The 18,990-nt window shown below is 32.6% G+C and overlaps 1 protein-coding gene and 1 long non-coding RNA gene across 4 annotated transcripts in view; one reads left to right on the forward strand and one right to left on the reverse strand.

The window, feature by feature from the left end:
- Nucleotides 1-18,990, forward strand: part of LOC127715307 (uncharacterized) — a 156,580-nt gene that overhangs the window by 30,420 nt on the left and 107,170 nt on the right. The gene's annotated exons all lie outside the window — the stretch shown is intronic.
- Nucleotides 1-18,990, reverse strand: part of LOC127715249 (E3 ubiquitin-protein ligase HERC2-like) — a 131,423-nt gene that overhangs the window by 27,616 nt on the left and 84,817 nt on the right. For 2 of the 3 annotated variants that reach the window (XM_052221268.1, XM_052221270.1), the window contains 19 exons: nucleotides 18,336-18,486; nucleotides 17,670-17,941; nucleotides 16,939-17,203; nucleotides 16,241-16,440; nucleotides 15,601-15,780; nucleotides 15,123-15,234; nucleotides 14,450-14,554; nucleotides 13,913-14,021; nucleotides 13,453-13,586; nucleotides 12,640-12,830; nucleotides 11,466-11,663; nucleotides 6,968-7,252; nucleotides 6,286-6,367; nucleotides 5,402-5,545; nucleotides 5,042-5,132; nucleotides 4,603-4,780; nucleotides 4,068-4,321; nucleotides 1,580-1,724; nucleotides 103-328 (listed from right to left, as the gene is read on the reverse strand). In XM_052221268.1, coding sequence (XP_052077228.1) covers nucleotides 103-328; nucleotides 1,580-1,724; nucleotides 4,068-4,321; nucleotides 4,603-4,780; nucleotides 5,042-5,132; nucleotides 5,402-5,545; nucleotides 6,286-6,367; nucleotides 6,968-7,252; nucleotides 11,466-11,663; nucleotides 12,640-12,830; nucleotides 13,453-13,586; nucleotides 13,913-14,021; nucleotides 14,450-14,554; nucleotides 15,123-15,234; nucleotides 15,601-15,780; nucleotides 16,241-16,440; nucleotides 16,939-17,203; nucleotides 17,670-17,941; nucleotides 18,336-18,486 — 3,322 coding nt within the window. The remainder of the gene's footprint in view (nucleotides 1-102; nucleotides 329-1,579; nucleotides 1,725-4,067; nucleotides 4,322-4,602; nucleotides 4,781-5,041; nucleotides 5,133-5,401; nucleotides 5,546-6,285; nucleotides 6,368-6,967; nucleotides 7,253-11,465; nucleotides 11,664-12,639; nucleotides 12,831-13,452; nucleotides 13,587-13,912; nucleotides 14,022-14,449; nucleotides 14,555-15,122; nucleotides 15,235-15,600; nucleotides 15,781-16,240; nucleotides 16,441-16,938; nucleotides 17,204-17,669; nucleotides 17,942-18,335; nucleotides 18,487-18,990) is intronic. The other variant, XM_052221269.1, reaches the window with a different exon arrangement.

Raw genomic sequence — 18,990 nt, forward strand, 5'->3', positions numbered from 1 at the left:
TATTTCAAGACAAACAGAGCCTTTGAGTTCCAACCATCAAAGCTTTACTGTATGGAAATCTTGTAGTTCCCTATACAATTTGTCAAAGACCAGAGTACTTACCCAGAATTGTTGCCCCTAGTGGATCTCTTGATGTAGAAAATAGGACTGGTTCATGTGTAGATGGTGTTGACAAATCAGTGGTAGCCCATGCTATACTGTGTGATGAACCACAAGCTACTTTGGTAATCTTAAATCCCTCCAGTCCATGGACCAGAGCTGGTTTCCTGTTGACTGTTGTGGTACCATTTCCTTGTTGTCCATGGTCATTGTCACCCCATGCAAAAACCTGTAATTTTCATTTCAACACTGAAACTTAAGAGTACTGATGGTTTATCTTTTAAATTTCTTACCATTTTACAATAACTGATCTTTAATGCCACTTATCACCAGATTTTATACTGTCTAGAGCACAATGACGGGTGCCACAAATTGAGCATGTGCTGTTTACCCTTCTGAATCACCCTGAATTTTGATGTGGTTGGTGTAGCTTAATCTTAAATTTTCTATGTAGTATTTTATGAACTGTTGAATAATCTTTCTAGTTTTGGCCATTGTTAGTCTTTCTTCTACTTTACTGTTTCTGATTGTCCCAAATTTTTGGTATTGTCTCACATTTTTCACCATATTACATCACATACCTGCCAACCTCTAAAACCTTCAAAGAGGGAGATCTCCCCCTCAGCTATGACAGCTGAGGGGGAGATTTTGCGCGAACGACATTTTCAAGTTAAATATATGACCTGTTTACTTATTCATCTACAAAACACCAATAAGAGTTAATAAATATACTTTATTTCTTCAATTCATGGTTATAATCTATACAAGGTAGGTTCTTTTTATATTTTTGCCTTTTTCAATACCTCTGGCTCTAACTCTCATAACTCATAACATTCCATATTTTGATTTTGTTGTGAATCTCACATTAAGCATACTTTCAAACGTAATACAGACCACTAGAAGAAACCGAAAAGTTGATTGAACATGATATGCAAAATGTGTGAAGATTCATTGCCTAGTGAACTTGGTCGTAAAAACCGAAAATCTTTCATTCAATCTGCTTGACATTTTGATTTGCAGTTATCTATTTCTTCTTTTTACACTGCCGCTGGATCCAGACAAAGACCTCTATCTTGTTGGAGTTGATATAGCAGAAATGAATTTCGATTACTTAAAAATCGAACATAAAAACTACTGACCAAAGTTTTCAAATGATCGCCGATTGTTTATATATTTCTATTGACAGTAAATGAAAAAGCCAGAGAATTACGAACGCGGGTCATTCCAGGTAAAATATCTGAAAGCGGGAGATTCTATACTCCCATGCGGCAGGGGACCAGCAAGTGGGAGATTTCCAAAATTTCGTCATTTGCGCGGGAGACTCCCGCTCAAAACGGGAGGGTTGGCAGGTATGACATCATACAACATGGAAGTCTAACTTCTCCTGCCTAATGATTAGTACTTTAAAATCTATCCTATATATAGACAATTAAGACCCTATTTGTATTATATCTGCTACCAACGTTCCACCTGTACTAACCTGTCCATTATCTGTGACAGCCAGACAATGAAGGGCTCCTACTGCTACATGTACTATCTTCTTTGATTTCAGTCCTTCTACCATCTGTGGTTTACGGACATGAGCATCTGTTCCATGTCCAAGTCTGAAGTAATCTCCCTTTCCCCTAAAACAAATATATAACATATAAATGCTTTGTGAATGATGATTTATCTACCATAAAGTTTCACAGGTCAATTAACTGAGTAGTTCATAAGAAGATTAGTAATTTCAGAACACATGTCACTCCTTGTTTCTTTATTGTGTTTATAAGTGAGTAACTAGTTAACTCTTATATAAATAACCTAATGCACATATTATGGATTCCTCAGTTTCTTGGTTGTCAATTTTCTTGGATGGAGGAAAAAACCATATTCAAGAAGATTATTGATAACATGATTTGTTTACAAATTTGTAACAAAAAATTTGTTCGGGCATGTTCCGCCGGAACAAATTTCATAGGAAATATGTTCCACCGGTATTTATATCACAGAAAATATGTTCCAGCACTGTAAAATTTGTTCCGGAACTAATTTTTTGGCCAAATGTGAAATTCCGGAACAAAAATCATAGCTCCATGAATTTTGTTTCAATTAATATCAAAAAGTTTTAAATAAGTTCCTGTGACATTAGTTTTAAACGAACATGTAAATATTTCATAGAAACTAATGAATAAGTTCCGCTCAATCATTATTGCACACCAAAACATTTTCTTGTTACACTTAAATTATAATGCAAGCTAAATGCTGTACTGAGTGTACTTGCATGGGATACATTTGCAATTGAAGGCATGACTGTAACTATAGGATGAAGATAAGAAATAAAAGCGATGGTAATGTATCATAATTTGTATTTATGTTTTATGCAGTATTCCTCCTTGGTTCCTGTTAACAGCCATGGCCCCTTTTTCTAATTTGTATTTATGTTTTATGCGGTATTCCTCCTTGGTTCCTGTTAACTGCCATGGCCCCTTGTTCTCGTCATACATGTACTTAGGACATGGCACAGTTTCAAAAGAGTGTGTCTTTTTTTTCTACATGTCTTTTGATATTTATAAATGATCAAGTCACTTTGTCCTTTTCAAATTAGTACATATGTTCCTCTTAAACTATACTTATTTTCTGAATGATTTTTCTTATTCTAATCTTTTCTGGTTCAAAAGTGTCATTTAGATATTTTTTACAGAATATATAATCAAACATTTGCTATACTCCATAGGATCCAAACTGGATGATTTACACTTTTTATCTTTTATATTATTAATATACTACTTATTTTTATAATGCACTTGAATGATAACTTCAAACTGACTGATGACAAATGCCCAGTATATAAGATAACTTGTTTAACCAGTGGAACATATTTCACCAGGTGAGGAACAAATCTCACAAACTCGGAACTTATTTCACCAGGTAAGGAACAAATCTCATAAACCCAGAACTTATTTCACTAGGTAAGGAACAATTTTCGCCAACCCGGTACTTATTTTACCAGGTAAAGTGTGGAACTTATTTTATAGAGATGGAACAAGTTATATAGAAATTATCTGTGAAAAAAGTTCTCCCAAAACATATTTCCTGTGATACAAGTTCCACTGGAACTTTTTTCACAGGAACAAATTTTGGCTCATATATACAACCTCATATTAGTGTTAATTATAACTAGAGGCTCTAAAGAGCCTGTGTCGCTCACCTTGGTCTATGTGCATATCAAACAAAGGACACAGATGGATTCATGACGAAATTGTGTTTTGGTGATGGTGATGTGTTTGTAGATCTTACTTTACTGAACATTCTTGCTCCTTACTATTATCTCTATCTATAATGAACTTGGCCCGGTAGTTACAATGGAAAATATTTTGTAAAAATTTACAAAAATTTACAAAATTTATGAAAATTGTAAAAAATTGACTATAAAGGGCAATAACTCCTCAAGGGGTCAATTGACAATTTTGGTCATGTTGACTTATTTGTAGATCTAACTTTGCTGTACATTATTGCTGTTTACAGTTTATCTCTATCTATAATTATATTCAAGATAATAACCAAAAGCTGCAAAATTTTCTTAAAATTACCAATTCAGGGGCAGCAACCCAACAACGTGTTGCCTGATTGGTCTGAAAATTTCAGGGCAGATAGATCTTGACCTGATTAACAATTTTACCCCCTAAATGCTTTGGTTTCAGAGATATAAGCCAAAATCTACATTTTACCCCTATGTTCTATTTTTAGCCATGGCGGCCATCTTGGATTGTTGGCCGGGTCACCGGACACATTTTTTAAACTAGATACCCCAATGATGATTGTGGCTAAGTTTGATCAAATTTGGCCCAGTGGTTTCAGAGGAGAAGATTTTTGTAAAAGTTAACGACGACGGACGATGGACCCCAAGTGATGAGAAAGCTCACTTGGCCCTTTGGGCCAGGTGAGCTAAAAACTACTGTGAAGGAAAAAAATACTGAAATTCCTACCATGTCCAAACTTGTCCAGCTTTGGTTAAAGCCAGAGAGAACTGTGCTCCACACTCTATCTGACATACTCCAAGGTCTCTCAATCGTTCTATCTCATGTGGGACATTACAACCTTCACTGCCACCTCGTCCAAGTTTACCAAAATCTCCATCACCCCATGAGTAGACACGCCCCTCACTTGTAAGTGTCAAAGTCTGGGCATCTCTACTACCGCAGGCTACTTGTACCACCCTCTGACTGGCTAATGCCTTCACCTGAAAATTCATATATATCCTTTTGAGTTAATATTCAGGCTACTGATCATTCATATAAAATCAGGAGATGTGGTATGATTGCCAATGAGAGAAATTCTCTAACAGAGTCCAAATGAAGCAGATTCAGTAAGAGGTCACTGTATGAACTTCAACAATGAGAAAAACTCACCATACAGCTATTCTAAGTTTTGTTAAGAGATTGATTTTTATTTTACATAATTTACTTTCATATAATGAAACTAAATCCAAACAAAATATTTTTTGTTGTGACAATACCATACCTGTTTTGGTTTAAGCTGTGTTGTGTTATCACCATGACCTAATCGACCATATTCACCAAGACCCCATGTATATAGATCCCCGTTAGATGTAATAGCAGCACTGTGAGAACTTCCACAGGCTATATCCCTCACTCTCTTGGACTTCAGTGCTTCTATTAGTCTTGGTTTGTCACAATTCCTACAAAATATTATAACTGAATTGAACATTTATATTTTAAAAAGTTTATCAACAATTTTTTTTTTCTTTTTGGTTTGATATATTCAAAGATACTAATCATTAAACCTATGGGTGCCAATTAATTGAATTATTTCAAAAAAAAAATTCTTAATGCTACCCACCTTATTTTCTGAAAGAAATAGTCACTGTTATTTGCTATATATTGTTTCTACTTAAAAATACCAAATTGAAGCATGCTAAAAACACAGGTAAATATTTTACCATCTACTGAAGTGACCTAATTTTCCATCATCTCCTTCTCCCCAGGAGAAAACTTTGCCATCTGTCGTCAAAGCTAAACAGTGTCTTCCTCCTGAAATAATAACATTCAATTACTTTTTCTAAGTATGATGTCACAGATAGTTTTGAATCTTGAAAGCCAAGTACACTAGCATGATATATGAATTGTTATATTACAATATGGCAAACAATTATGGACAAACATTTACCGTCAGTTCCTTCATGTGTACTTCCGAAAGCACAATATTCAGTATAGGGAATTGCATAACCTAAGACTTGTCTTATGAGCAAGGTTGAATGACCTTAACATAGTGAACCTTTTAATGAGAATATCAATGATACCTGAATGTACTGCTACTTTCTTGATAACATATTGACTGAGTGACGTCACTAGTTTGGGGACAGAAACTGTGCCCGTACTAATTCCTAGACCAAGTCTTCCATTGGTGGCCTCTCCACAGGCATATACTTTACCATCTTGGGTCACTAAAATAAAAATACAACACAATAATTAGTCTGTTCTAATTCCTAGACCAAGTCTCCAGTTGGTGGCTTCTCCACAGGCATAAAATTTACCATCCTGGGTAACTACAATAAACCACAACAAAATGAGTCTCTGTTTCTTTCCCCCGAACCCAATTTCAAATAAATTACCTCACCAAAGGCATATATATCCCTTACATACCTGGGTAACTTAAACATAAAACATTAAATATACAAACACTATAAGTCATATGACTGTAGCCTGTCCAATAGTAAATACTTGATTCAAAGATATATTACAAATATCATTTGTATAGATATCCACACCAACTATATGAATTAATTATAAAGAAGTTATTTTTATACCAATCAACTAGAGATGGAACAGGAACCTTAACCATGGTTGTCAATGTCTCATTTAGTTGATTGTACTTTTGCATTGAATTTGTTTTAAGTTTCATTAACCATTTTGAATTTATTCCCAGGTAGTTTAGAACTTTATGACATAAGTTCCTGCTCATTGTTGAAGACCATGTGGTGTCCTTTATGATAATTTTTTATCTTGTGTTGTTTGGTTGTAGTTTCAAGCCTTTCTGACATTTGATCTTTTTCTCTTTTTTTTCATATCAAGTTGGTATCATATATTATGAATTCTCATTAGTGCAGAAAACTCTACTGAGACTATTGGACTTGAATGATATTCTCTGTTTTTCTTTATTATAAGTTTGTGTTAGTAAACTTACCACAAAATAAACTTTTGGATCCCCCAGCTATCTGCACACATTTCAATGTTGACAGTGAATCATTTAAAGATGGTAGTTTTATCTGTAAAAAAATATTCTATGAATGTCCAATAACAAATGTATTTAACATACATTAAGTAACTACAAAAATATCTATGTATTCGATGTCAGTTTTTCAAAACAGTGGTTTAATTTGTCTTCCAAATAAAATTCAAAGCAATTAAAACTGTAAATATGTTTATAAGGTTAATTTCATTTACATCTTTTTTGTAAGCAAACAGATTTCACAGAAGCATATTTTTCCAGTCAATAATTCTAAAGGCTCTTCTTGTTATTTAGATTTAAGATATGGGTCGAAAATGAGAGAAATATACTGCAATTTTGTTTACTGTGAAATTCTCTAGGTTCTCAAACTTTTTACAGTGTTCTTATTTTGGAACACATGCACATTTTATCTAAAAGGGGAGGGGGGAGGTGATCTTATTGACTATTCTTCAGACTTGTGATTATCCAATCATTGGTAGGAATAACCAACTCAAAAATATTTTTCTTGTTGTATGGTTTTTCCTTATAAGGTATTAATTCAAGTATATCATATAGTTCAAAGCCTTTAGAATCACCTAACTAATCTGATCATTAGTTACTCACATAAATTTGAGCCTTGAGTATTAAAATCATTTACCTTGGAGCCTTTTGGACCTCCTAACTGATCTTTATCGTTTAGTCCCCAGACAAACACATGAGTCTGTATTTCCTTGCCAGCACCTATTTTAGACTTTTTCTTGGTTCCTGTATGCGTAGTTTTCTCCTCTTCATCATCTTCTCTGTCTGAGGCTAGGAATGAAAAGTTAGCGGCAGTGTCATCCTCATCGGTTTTCAATCGTCCTATGATTGACATACCATGTATTTTACAGTCTATACCACTACTACGACACTGTTTGATCTGGAGCTCTATGAATCTTAGGTACTGTTCAAAAGAAACATTGTTTTGATTAGCTACATATATATCATACTAGGGTAAAGAAATGCAAAAATATTTTTTACACAATTTTTTTCAAATAAGTTGTAAAGTTCCATGAAATAATGGTCTATTTTTTCTCACCATTTACATGACATCTCAGTGCCCTATACAACTTAAACAGGACATCTACATATAAATGCTCTTAACTTTGAAAATATTAATTTTTTCAAATCACAAAAACCTTTAAATGGGCTAATACTTGGATAAGGATATTTCATAATTTTTATCTTCTTTTAGTAGAACAGGATAACAAAATGTCCTATGGAAAAATGCATACAAGACTACATCTTCTGGTAGATAGTTAGTTGTCTCCTTGACTATTTACCGTATCATCTTTTTTATACTGAATATTGTATATAATTAAAGGGAAAATTCACGATTTTTTACTTATCATCTTATTATGTTCATAATACCATTAAAAACATATTCACCAAGTTTTATCTGGATATGAAAACTAGTAAAGAAGAAAATTGGGAATTATTAATTCTATTTATTCAAACTTCCTGACTTATGTGACGTAGTTTAAGTCTTTTTGCATGCCGGGAGTGGATTAATCTCATTTAAAGTCTTGTTCGTTAATCATCTAATAACGCGATTTAAAGCGCATCAATGACTTTTGGTGTAGCTATTAACCAACTAACAATTCAGAAAGAAAAGTGATCAGCCGTGCATTTTTTTAAATTAAAATTTACGATTTATATTTTAAGGATTTCTGATATGATTATAGTAATAAAAGCAAATCATACAATAGAATTTTTTTATGATTTTTTTTTCGACGGATATTTTTAACAACATATATAACTGATAGTATAATAGAAATTCACGTTTGTATTCTCCCCTATTACTTCAGTCGAGGATTTGTCTTACTATACAAATCATTGCTTCAGTCTAGTACTGTGTAAATACAATGCATGTGTATTATGCTGACACCACCTGGTAAAGGCGTGGTTAAATTCACGGTAATTAAAAGATTAGCATTATGTAATTTTAATCCTTTGATCTTCACTAGAGTGGTGTTTGTCCTCAAGGGTTCACCGTTGCAGGTATGAGACAGATTTTTTTTAATTATTAAGGGAGGAATATGGTGGCAAAATACCTTAATCGCCGTTATATATATATTTTTTTGACATTTTGCATTTGCTCAGTTTTTAAATAAATAGGTGAGTATTTTGTTGTAACATCGAAATTCTGAATCACTTTTAATAAAATAATTATATAAATATTATAAATGACCCACGAAAACGAGCGTATAAATCAAAACAGTACTATTTTAAATTATCATCGGTAACCTTGAATATTTAAATGTGCAGAGAAAATTATCAGTTACAAAAAAATAGTTTTGTCGTCCAAAGCGATCTTCATTTACCTAATCAGGAATGCCCTTATTAAAATATTATAAATCTCACAACGTATTTATATAATTCTTAAGCTATTTGACCAACGATGTTTAACAAAATTAACAGAATCAATCTAACGTCAACTTTCCTTTTTTAAATGGAGACAGAACGTCGAAATCAATTTTCAATGTGCTTGATATCTTGTACCTTTGTAAGACTTATCATTCATTCATAACCCCACTCTAAACCAGAGACATATATACGTCTGTTTAAACAGACAAAAAAACTCCTAAAGCGGACAAGCAGTATATTCTGTAAATTTCTGAGATTTAATACAAAGAAATAAAAAAAAATCCCGAAATGAATTTGATCCTGGAAAATATTGACATCCTCATTCGGTCTGAAAAAAAGATACGAATTTGGTATACAGAACATGCAGAAATGTGAATGTTATAAAACCTAATTGTTATATCAGAAACCATTATAAATATGAACATGTATACGTAAGACCTCATGGGAAGTCACCTAACCACATTCAGGTAATATACAAGTAGCTCTGTTATACCCGGAAATGCCCCCCCCCCCCCCCCCCCCCCAAATCGAGGAACAGTATATCTTACAATGTGTATATTCCTGCAAAAATAAAAATAAAATGAGAAAAAAGAAAGAGATGAACGGTAAGTCACATCAGATTCAGATATTTATATAGTTGCTTGTCGTTAAATAGAGATCTAGTGTATACATGTCTCTGCGTTAACTTATAAAAATAACAGGAAATAATAACCTTGAAATAGATTTATGATGAATACTTTGCAACTGCGACACCCCTTTTTATCACAGCGTACATGCATGCATTTAAATGACTGTCCGTTATGCGATTTAGAATGACAATCGTACGTACAATCCTATAGTTCATGGTGAGTCCTTTTCTATCAGATATGCGACTTTTCGTATTTATATTTTCTCTTATATTACCGGTACTGTCATTTAATATCTAATGCATAAGTGCAATATTAAGAGTGGTTTAATCCCCTACAAGCTAACTAAATAAATAAATCAACCCTCTAGCTGACCAGACGTTAATACAACTTCCATCAGTCTATCCGGAGTGAAGTTTCTTTATTTCTTCAAATAGGCTTTTGGGTATCATTAGTGCACGTCCAGTGGCATATATATATATAACATGCATGTCGGACCAGGAAAATGTGATGATGACGAATTTCTTAAACTGTTCAAAATAATCTTATTGAAATATAAATCTTTGATTTTACTATGTCTATAGCTTCGATGAACCAAAGCAAGTTAGATATCGACCTGTATTTAAATCAGATTGGTTCTGGATGTTTCTCTCGTATATTCAATATACTTGTATGATATTAGTTCTATATTGCGACTATCCATAGTTCCGTATTAAACCTTCCATCTAGGCGTATAAACCAACGATCGATAAGTGCCGCACATTTTGTTAAATCAATATTTGTATGTTTCAAAATGTCCATAATTATTGACAACGAGTATATACTTACATTTTCCCCAATTTACCCTTGGAAAATGTCGTAAATAGATTTTTATTTCATCAAATCTTTTTTTTTTTTAAATTATTATTATTTAAATTTTCATAAAATCATTCTTTACACCAAAAATGTTATTTATAAACAAGCGTATGAGTTTAGCAATGACTAGTAGTATATCACTATCGGATACGCTATACAAAGTTGTATATTACACCTGATAGATTCAAAATGGAAGTTACATGTTATCGGCCGTGTACACTGATCAATACCCCCAGAAAAGAAGTGATGCACGAACTTGTTTTATGTAATTGTGTAATAACAGTTTTAAAGCCCGACAGGAAATCGCTTGAATACCTGTACGTGTCACCTCACAATACCTCTGGGAACAATCCCTTTAGCCATTCTGGTGATCAGATAAGGGAAGGTCCGAATTTATTTTAAAAAGTTTATTACATAAAACAATTATGAACAAACTAGATTTTCAAAAACAATTTTACACGGAACACTTATTTATAACTTTGACTTTTTAACTAATTTCAATTTCTTGTTTTAAATACTTCGTAAACAAAACAGTTTCAAAACGACAGACCATACTATTAGTACTAGTTATTTAAAAATTAATATATATAAAATTACATTTTCCGTATCAAGTTAGTTAGGAAAGGTTGCACAACCATGTCTTTCATAATCTTTTTTGTGACCCGGGAAACTGTTTATGCTTTCCTTGTCGGATAAAACAACCGTACGCTTGACAAGATATCGACACTCAATTACGGCTACGTTAGGTTACTGCTTGTTTTGGTCCTTTGTGGTTTATAGATATATCGTGGTCAATATTCGGGGAGGATGTCAAAATGGCCGCATGCGGAGAATTGATACCCTAAATTTAAAATCGATGGTGATCTCTTAACTTGCAGAATAAAACTTTAATATCTATGAATTTGTGCTTTTTTATACATAATGAACAGAATATGAATTTTTCATTTTTTTGCGAAGTTTCCCTTTAAGTTAAGATATTAACCTTCTTTTATAAGGACAAAATGCTACTGCCCTAATGGACTATTGAAAATAGTAATTCATTTCAATCTTCTGTTTTGGAAAATAAAAAAGTATTTCATTCTAATTCAAATGTTTTTTGTTTTCTAGAACAAAATTGTATAATTGACATCAATCAAATGATACTGCTGTTTTAGAATATAGAATTTTTTTTGTTCTGATTGATAAAATGTTTCTACTTTTTAGGAATTTATGAAATAATATATGTTTTTATTTTTTGATCTTGGGTTTCCTATTTACACATTTAATCACCTCATTCATATCTAAGAGTAATGTGATGAGTGTTTCTGATGATGAGATGTTGACTGTACGAATCTCCTTCATACTACTGAGCGTCTCTCCTCCATATATCACCACCACTGAGGGCATGTAACTGGAATCAGTAGGCTCTACTCTCATGTAAAGTCTGTGTATTAATATATCAGGAAGCATCTCCATTCTTATCCAATGCTGAAATAGAATAAAACAATCTGACCAATATCTAATAAATATATCATTTCTTTTCCATTATATATTGCATATCATACATCTAAACAACCTATTTTCCACATCAAATATTTGTCACTTTACATTAAACAAGCTACAATCAATCAATCATATGTTCCACATTTTAAAAATATTCCTTGGTAACTACTATAGTTCTTAACTAATTTTAAATCATTTATGACAAAAAAGTGTGTATTTCCAAAACAAATTTGAACCATCTAAATGTAAAACATACAATGAGTTATCAAGTTTATCATTTGTATTTTTGTGATACTTTTCACTCTTATAACAATGATGAGCAAAGAATAAAACCACAACTATAATGATCAGTGTACGAAGTTACTGTGCCATTTTTTATATATTCATCAGATGTATATTTTTCTCTTTACCTGAATTTATAAAGTAATAACAGGCTTATATAAAATAAAAAGGTGTGGTACAATTGCCAATGAGACAATTTTCCACAAGAGATCAAATGACATAGAAGATAACAACTATATGTCACCGTACGGCCTTCAACAATGAGTAAAACCCATACTGCATAGTCAGCTATAAAAGGCCCCGAAATGACAAATGTAAAACAATTCAAACAAGAACTAATGGCCTGCTTCATGTAAAATGTATGCATAGCCATAGACACTTACCCTATTGACACACCCAGTATCACTCCTTTTAAAGTTTCTGCCATTCCATCAGTTTTATCGTTACCTTGATTTGTATCTTTCTAATCAGTTTATGAGATATGAACATTGATAAACTACTGTTGCCTAAATGTATAGCTACATACCATTTGAATATTGCAGCACTCATTCAGCTCAGTTGAATTGAATCATGGCTTACTATGCTTCACATACTGAATTTGTTTCTTGAAAAGATTATAATTTGGGAAAAGGTTACTGTGCCCCTTTTTATATGCATTAGATTTATTTTTTTTCTGTACCTTTCCTTGTGTACCACAACTCTGCCAGTGTCCACCATTACCATCTACAAGTCTGTGTGCCTGATTCTCTCTCGACGATACAGTCATATTCTTAACACAGGTATGCCAATCATCTATCATGGCTCCACTTGCAATATATGGTAATTTTTTCTTCTGTTTACCTGGCTTTCCAACAGGTACTGGATCACTTTCTACAATTTTGAAAGGTAAATTCTCAGCACTTTTTACAATTCATAAATTCAAGCTTCATAGAGGATTCAAAATACAGTAAAATAAACAAATATATATGACCTAGAATTTAAATGCAGGACATGAATATTTAAAATACAAGTGGCTAATAATATAGCCATAACAGGACACGTTTATCATAAATTCTGTCTTATGGAAGAACAGAAACTTTTGAAGAAAACTTTGACTGTCACATGATGCAGGCATGCATGTTGATAGGCAAACATGCTGCATAACAAAGCAATTCATGACATGTTTTTGTTTACAGCAATCTTGAGCATACTGTGAATTCATTTATTTTCGCGGATACCAATTTTCGTGGATCAAGGGAAAAAATGCAAACAAGCCTATAGAAAATTTGTACTTAATTGAACACTTAAATTCGTGGTTCACTTGGACCAGCGAAATCCACTTAAATTCGTGGTTCACTTGGACCAGCGAAATCCACGAAAATTTGTATCCCACAAATAACAATGAATCCACAGTAGAATCCACAGTATATATGAATCCACAGTATATATTGTACAACCTTACGAACTACAAGTTATTACAAGTAATTTGTGAAGCATGTAGAATATATCTTACCTGGTTCACCTATCCTGTTAAATGGATGTCTGTGTTTTTTACTTCTAAAACAGTTTTCACAGAAATCAAAGTCATCACACATCCTACACTTATATCTGTTACCAACAATAGGGAATACATCACATCCATCACAACTAAAATAGAAGCATGTATACAGTCACAGGTCAAAAGTGTTTCACCTATCAGAAATTTACCTATTATTTCATATAAAAACAATAAAAAATACTAATGAATATATTCCCATTGTGCTAGGAATTATATAAGATTTATTGTACAATACATTAAAACTAGAATATGTGTTAAAAATTTTGTATTTTCCCTAATTTCAGTGACAGTAATGAATCTTATGTAGACCAATCGCCTGTCTGGTGTACAAAATCATAAGCCTTGTATCTTGGATGAACTTTTCTAAACTCTTTACTATCTTTAAACCATCCAATTATTGTAAAAATATATATACCCAACACCAGGGTGAGTACTAGGTACTATCTCCATCTCTTCTATGATACCAGTCCAATGGGCCTGCTGAGGAAAGTCTACTGTTACATCACGCCCATTAGGATTGATAGCTGTGGAAAAATAAATATGAAATTGTCTTCAATAATGTATGCATTTTCTCCTTTTTTATGTCCAGTACATTATAGTAAACAAATCGAAAAAGTCAGCTTCCAATCAAATATTCAAAAAATGAAAAGTTTACTCCTATAGTGAAGGTGAATTACCTGCTTGATTTTTTTTTTTTTTTTTCTTTCACTCAGAATGCAAATACTCTATTGAAACATTTGTTCATGTAAGTTAATCACTTATTTGTTGAAATCAACCATGACATCTGGAAAATAAAGTAAATTTATGTAAACAAACCCTGTAGGATAAATTTTAGCCTTGATTGTTTGAGATTATCCAACTTTTTTATACAGAATATGTTTATCACACGATTTGTTTAAATAAAACATAAATAAGCAGCTGAATTTTTTTTTAAATAATAATAAAGTGATACCTGTAACTGTTCCAATGCTCCTGTGAGTAACTGATCCCCATTTATATGTTGGCATGGTAACTGATGGTTTTACTCTGACTTTATCTCCAACTTTTATTGTACTACCTAAAACATAAATATAACTTTGTCACTAATTTACACAGGCCAGGGAAATCAAACTTTACACAACCTCATACCAAATATAGTTTTCTGGCTATTCTGTTAAGGGCATTTTAGTAAAAATGTTTTGGATAAATACAAGTTTCAAATTTGTACATTTTTCTGTGTCACAATGGTTACGTTATTACCTCACAGTAAAAATCCTTTGTTTAACAACATCTTTAAAGCTGATTGACCTCGGGTCAACTGACATAACTAATTCATAAACAAGAAGTGGTCTATATACAAACTTTAAAACAATTTCCGAGTTAACATGCATGTTGTGTGGTTAATTAACATAGGTATTAACCATTCTGAGAGATCAGCTATAAGTTTTCTCCTTTGGAGAAGTTTAACTTATCTTGTTCACTTTTATAAAACAATGTGCTAAATGATTCAATTTTCTTCTCCTTATTGATGCTGAAACATAAAAAATGTATTATCCAATTAAAAATCCTCTTGTTATCCTAAATAGCTGTTAAGGGATGGTTTCATGCTATTAATGTTGCCATCCTTTGCACACTATACAACTTACCAGGGCTAATGAATCCCAATAGTTCTACATGTATGTATCTGACCCAGTATGTCCCACCTTTACTTTGCCAGTCTGCCTGAATGTTTAAATCGTGCAATCCATCCCTGTCCAACTGAAATAATAAAACAAAATAATAGTAAAAGGTGTGCATTCAGTTCACACTGAATTTGAACTTCAAATAAAATTTAGTGCTAGCAATATAATATTCACATAATAAAAGTCCTAGATTTTTTATTTTATTTTTCTCAAATTTAATTTTGTACTTTGTTCAATCCAGATAAGCAAATAAACTTATAAAATTGTGTTTTAGGACCAGAACTATGCACTGTTAAATATGCATTTTTTTTTTAATTTAAAAATTTGTGGATTTTATCAAACCTAAAATCCTGAATATATGTACCCAACAAAAGTATGGTAGTTTCAGACTATTCAAATAAAAATAATCTGATATAATACATAATTCATTATCTGTTTATACCTTGATAACTTTTCCTATGTCCCCTTCTTGTACATCTTCATATGTTCTACAGCAGCGTACACTCATGCCGACTTGTAAGTTGTCTCTCACATACATAGCATACTGGTCATTGGTCACAAAGTCTGACCTCTTCTTAAATGTCTGAGTGTTAGTAGTTGTGGGAGACACAACCTCCTGGAGCTGAAAAAGAGTTAATCAAAATGCAGTATATCATTTATCTTTTCCAACATGTTTCCTGAAGGTAAAATTAACTATTAAATAAATATAAGTATTAAGGTCATAGTCCGTAATTTGATTGTCCTATTCTGTAAAATAAAGAATGAACATCACAGAATATTTCTTATGTTTATGACAATATGTTTCTAAATCTACAGGGATATATCATTCAAGATTTTCTTCAGCAATCATACAATGTTTACTGCCTCAATTATAAAATATATGTGGATTTTGCATATAAAGTCCAAAATACATGCAAAATGGATAATAATATATCTACAACTAGTATCTCAGCCTTATCTCTTCATAAGTGTACATACTTTTGTTAGAAAATTATGTGCCCATGTTTCTAGTGAGTGCTAAGCTAAACAGCACTCTTCCCTGTATCCCTTTATTATCAATATGAAAGAATCCTATGACTTACAGCATTGTTGTTCTCAAAGAAATTAGGCTCCTCCTCTGCCTCGAAATCTTCTGATGTAGAATCAGAATCAGAATAAAAGTCAAGAGAGGAGATACTATCAGTATCTGTATCATCATCAAGGTTCAGGTCAGGATGTTCTAACAACCAACCGACCAAGGTCTCAGCGTTAGGTTCTGATCCTCCTAATACTGCACTACCAGCTGTCAACAAAAAGTCATGCATCTTTATTCATTGCTATACCATTTAATTAGATGTGGGAGGGTAGGAAGAGACTTCAAAAATTCCTGAACAACCAACATACATCCTCGAAGTAAGTTTGTATACATCTAATGGACATACAACAATAAATAACCCATAATCCATGTTAAAATTTAAAACGTTTCTTCCTACCATCTCACATTCATTTTAATGAAATAGCCATAATATGTTTTGTCGCTTATCTCAGTTTTTTTAGATATCTGATTTTATATCTAAGATTCTATTTTGATGGATATATGCAGAGAAAATTTGGTAAAGAATTGCCCAACAAACCAATTTTCTAATTTGCTGTGTGTTTGAGAGGTTCAATAAATTAATTCCTTCAAGGACTGATAAAAAATCTACAAATGATTCAAAATTTCTGAATATTTGAAAAGTCATCTTTTCTGAGTTAAACATTTAGACATATATTTTAATTTCAGTTTACTATAAAATCTTACGTTGTGCTTTAATAGCAAATTCCACATTTTTCCTAGAAAATCCCATTTCCATGAGCTGCGTTACCAGTGCTGATGGTGGTGGTTGAGTTGGTTTGAGTTTCTTTGGTTTTGGTGGGCGGTTACTGTTGTTGTTGTCAGTAGATACTGGAAGGTTTGTGGTTGTAGGAATGACCTCCTCTTCACTTTCACTATCAGAGGAGTCGGAATCTTCACCTTTTTGGGAATGTGATGCTGTTAGATACTGTGTTACTGTCAATGCTGCACCCTAAAATTCATAAAAATATACTTCTTGTATTTGCTTAATAGCAAAATTTACTTTGTGTCAATTAATTGTTTTAAGTAAAATAAACCTTTCAAAATTAATGAAGCCAATTTTAGCTTTTTATAACTAACTAAGGAATCATCAATTAAATTAACTGAGTTAATATTGCCAAAACATTTTTTTAAGCAGTCAAATTATTGCTAAATTTCTAAAACTGAAATGTATTTCAATAAAATTGAATTTCGGAAAGAAAACTAGGAACATGAAGATATTTTAAAATACAACGAGACCAAACTAAATTTGTCCAGATAATACAGATGTTAAGCTAACACAGGTCAAAACTAGCATGCTTTTATTTTCTTGACATGTTTATAATACTATGTATTTTAAAGCCTAGATCAATATAAAAACTTACTTTCAGTTTCACAGAAAACACAAGAATCACATAAAAATTTCATGATAGCATTACCTCCAGTTCCTCTTTGGTAAAGACAGGTTTGAGTGGTGACGGCTGTGTGGCTGCCACCATTAACTGCTGCAGTATTGTACTGGGAGGCTCTGGTGCATCCTCATCACTGGCAGGCTCTGAGGTATCCTGAATGGGCATCAGAGATGGGAGTATCCTCTGTGATAGAACTTGTCGTAGGACCTCCTGTCTACTCAGCAACACTCTAGAAGCTTTCAGTATTCCAAGTCTCAACTGTTGTTTTCTTAATTCCATATCTGCTATTCCATGTTCTGCTGAAAATTGTCATATTTTTTCAAACGAAAAATTGTTTATTCAATATGCCTATATTTATCTGGGTCAAAACCATTATTTGGTATATGTTGTAAAAAGTTCATATAATAATAATCATGTATATTAAGTTTCAATCTGATGTAATCATGACTTCATAGTCAACTACCTTAAACCAAAATTTTAAATGATACAGGACAGTCCGAGAGACAGACAGACCCACAGTACCAGAAGACATAATGCCACATATTCTTGTAAGCAGGGAATAAAAATGAATAATATGTAACTTTACTTGTAAAAAACAGAGAAATGAATGCAATATTTCTATGAAAAGCGTTTCAAAGAACATATCTCTATTTTCTTTTAAAGTGCATTTCATTTTCTGTCTTGATTTCTTACTTTTGATTTCTACTGGTTCTTCCCCTTGGCCATCTTTGTTGTCCTTGTCTCCCTTTACAATATTACCACTCAAGCTAAACAGGGTTGACCACATTTTTAGGGCGTCTTCACTCAGTCTCATGTTCTCTACATCAAAATGTACACAGACAGACTGCAATATATAGAATAGAATGTCAGTAAAACAATGTATATTGGAGTATCTGAAGATCTAACAAGAATGTGACCATAGTACACGGATGCTCCACTCGCACTATCATTTTCTAGGTTCAGTGGACTGTGAAATTGGGGTAAAAACTCTAATTTGGCATTAAAATTAGAAAGATCTTATCATAGGGAACATGTGTACTAAGTTTCAAGTTGATTGGACTTCAACTTCATCAAAAACTACCTTGACCAAAAACTTTAACCTGAAGGGGGACAGACGGACAAAAGGACAGACGAACGAACGGATGCACAGACCGTAAAACATAATGCCCCTTACTATCGTAGGTGGGGCATAAAAATAACAAGATGTGGATTGATATCTAACGAGTCAACTATTTTATAATTCAACTAAATTTTAAATATGCCCTGTATAAGTTTGATAAATGTAGAGATTATAGTACAGCTATGACATTACTTCAACAGCTGAAAATAAAACGGAGTGAAGAACTTG

This window comes from Mytilus californianus, unplaced genomic scaffold (genome assembly GCF_021869535.1).
Source record: "Mytilus californianus isolate M0D057914Y unplaced genomic scaffold, xbMytCali1.0.p SCAF_9, whole genome shotgun sequence".
Lineage (NCBI taxonomy): Eukaryota > Metazoa > Mollusca > Bivalvia > Mytilida > Mytilidae > Mytilus > Mytilus californianus.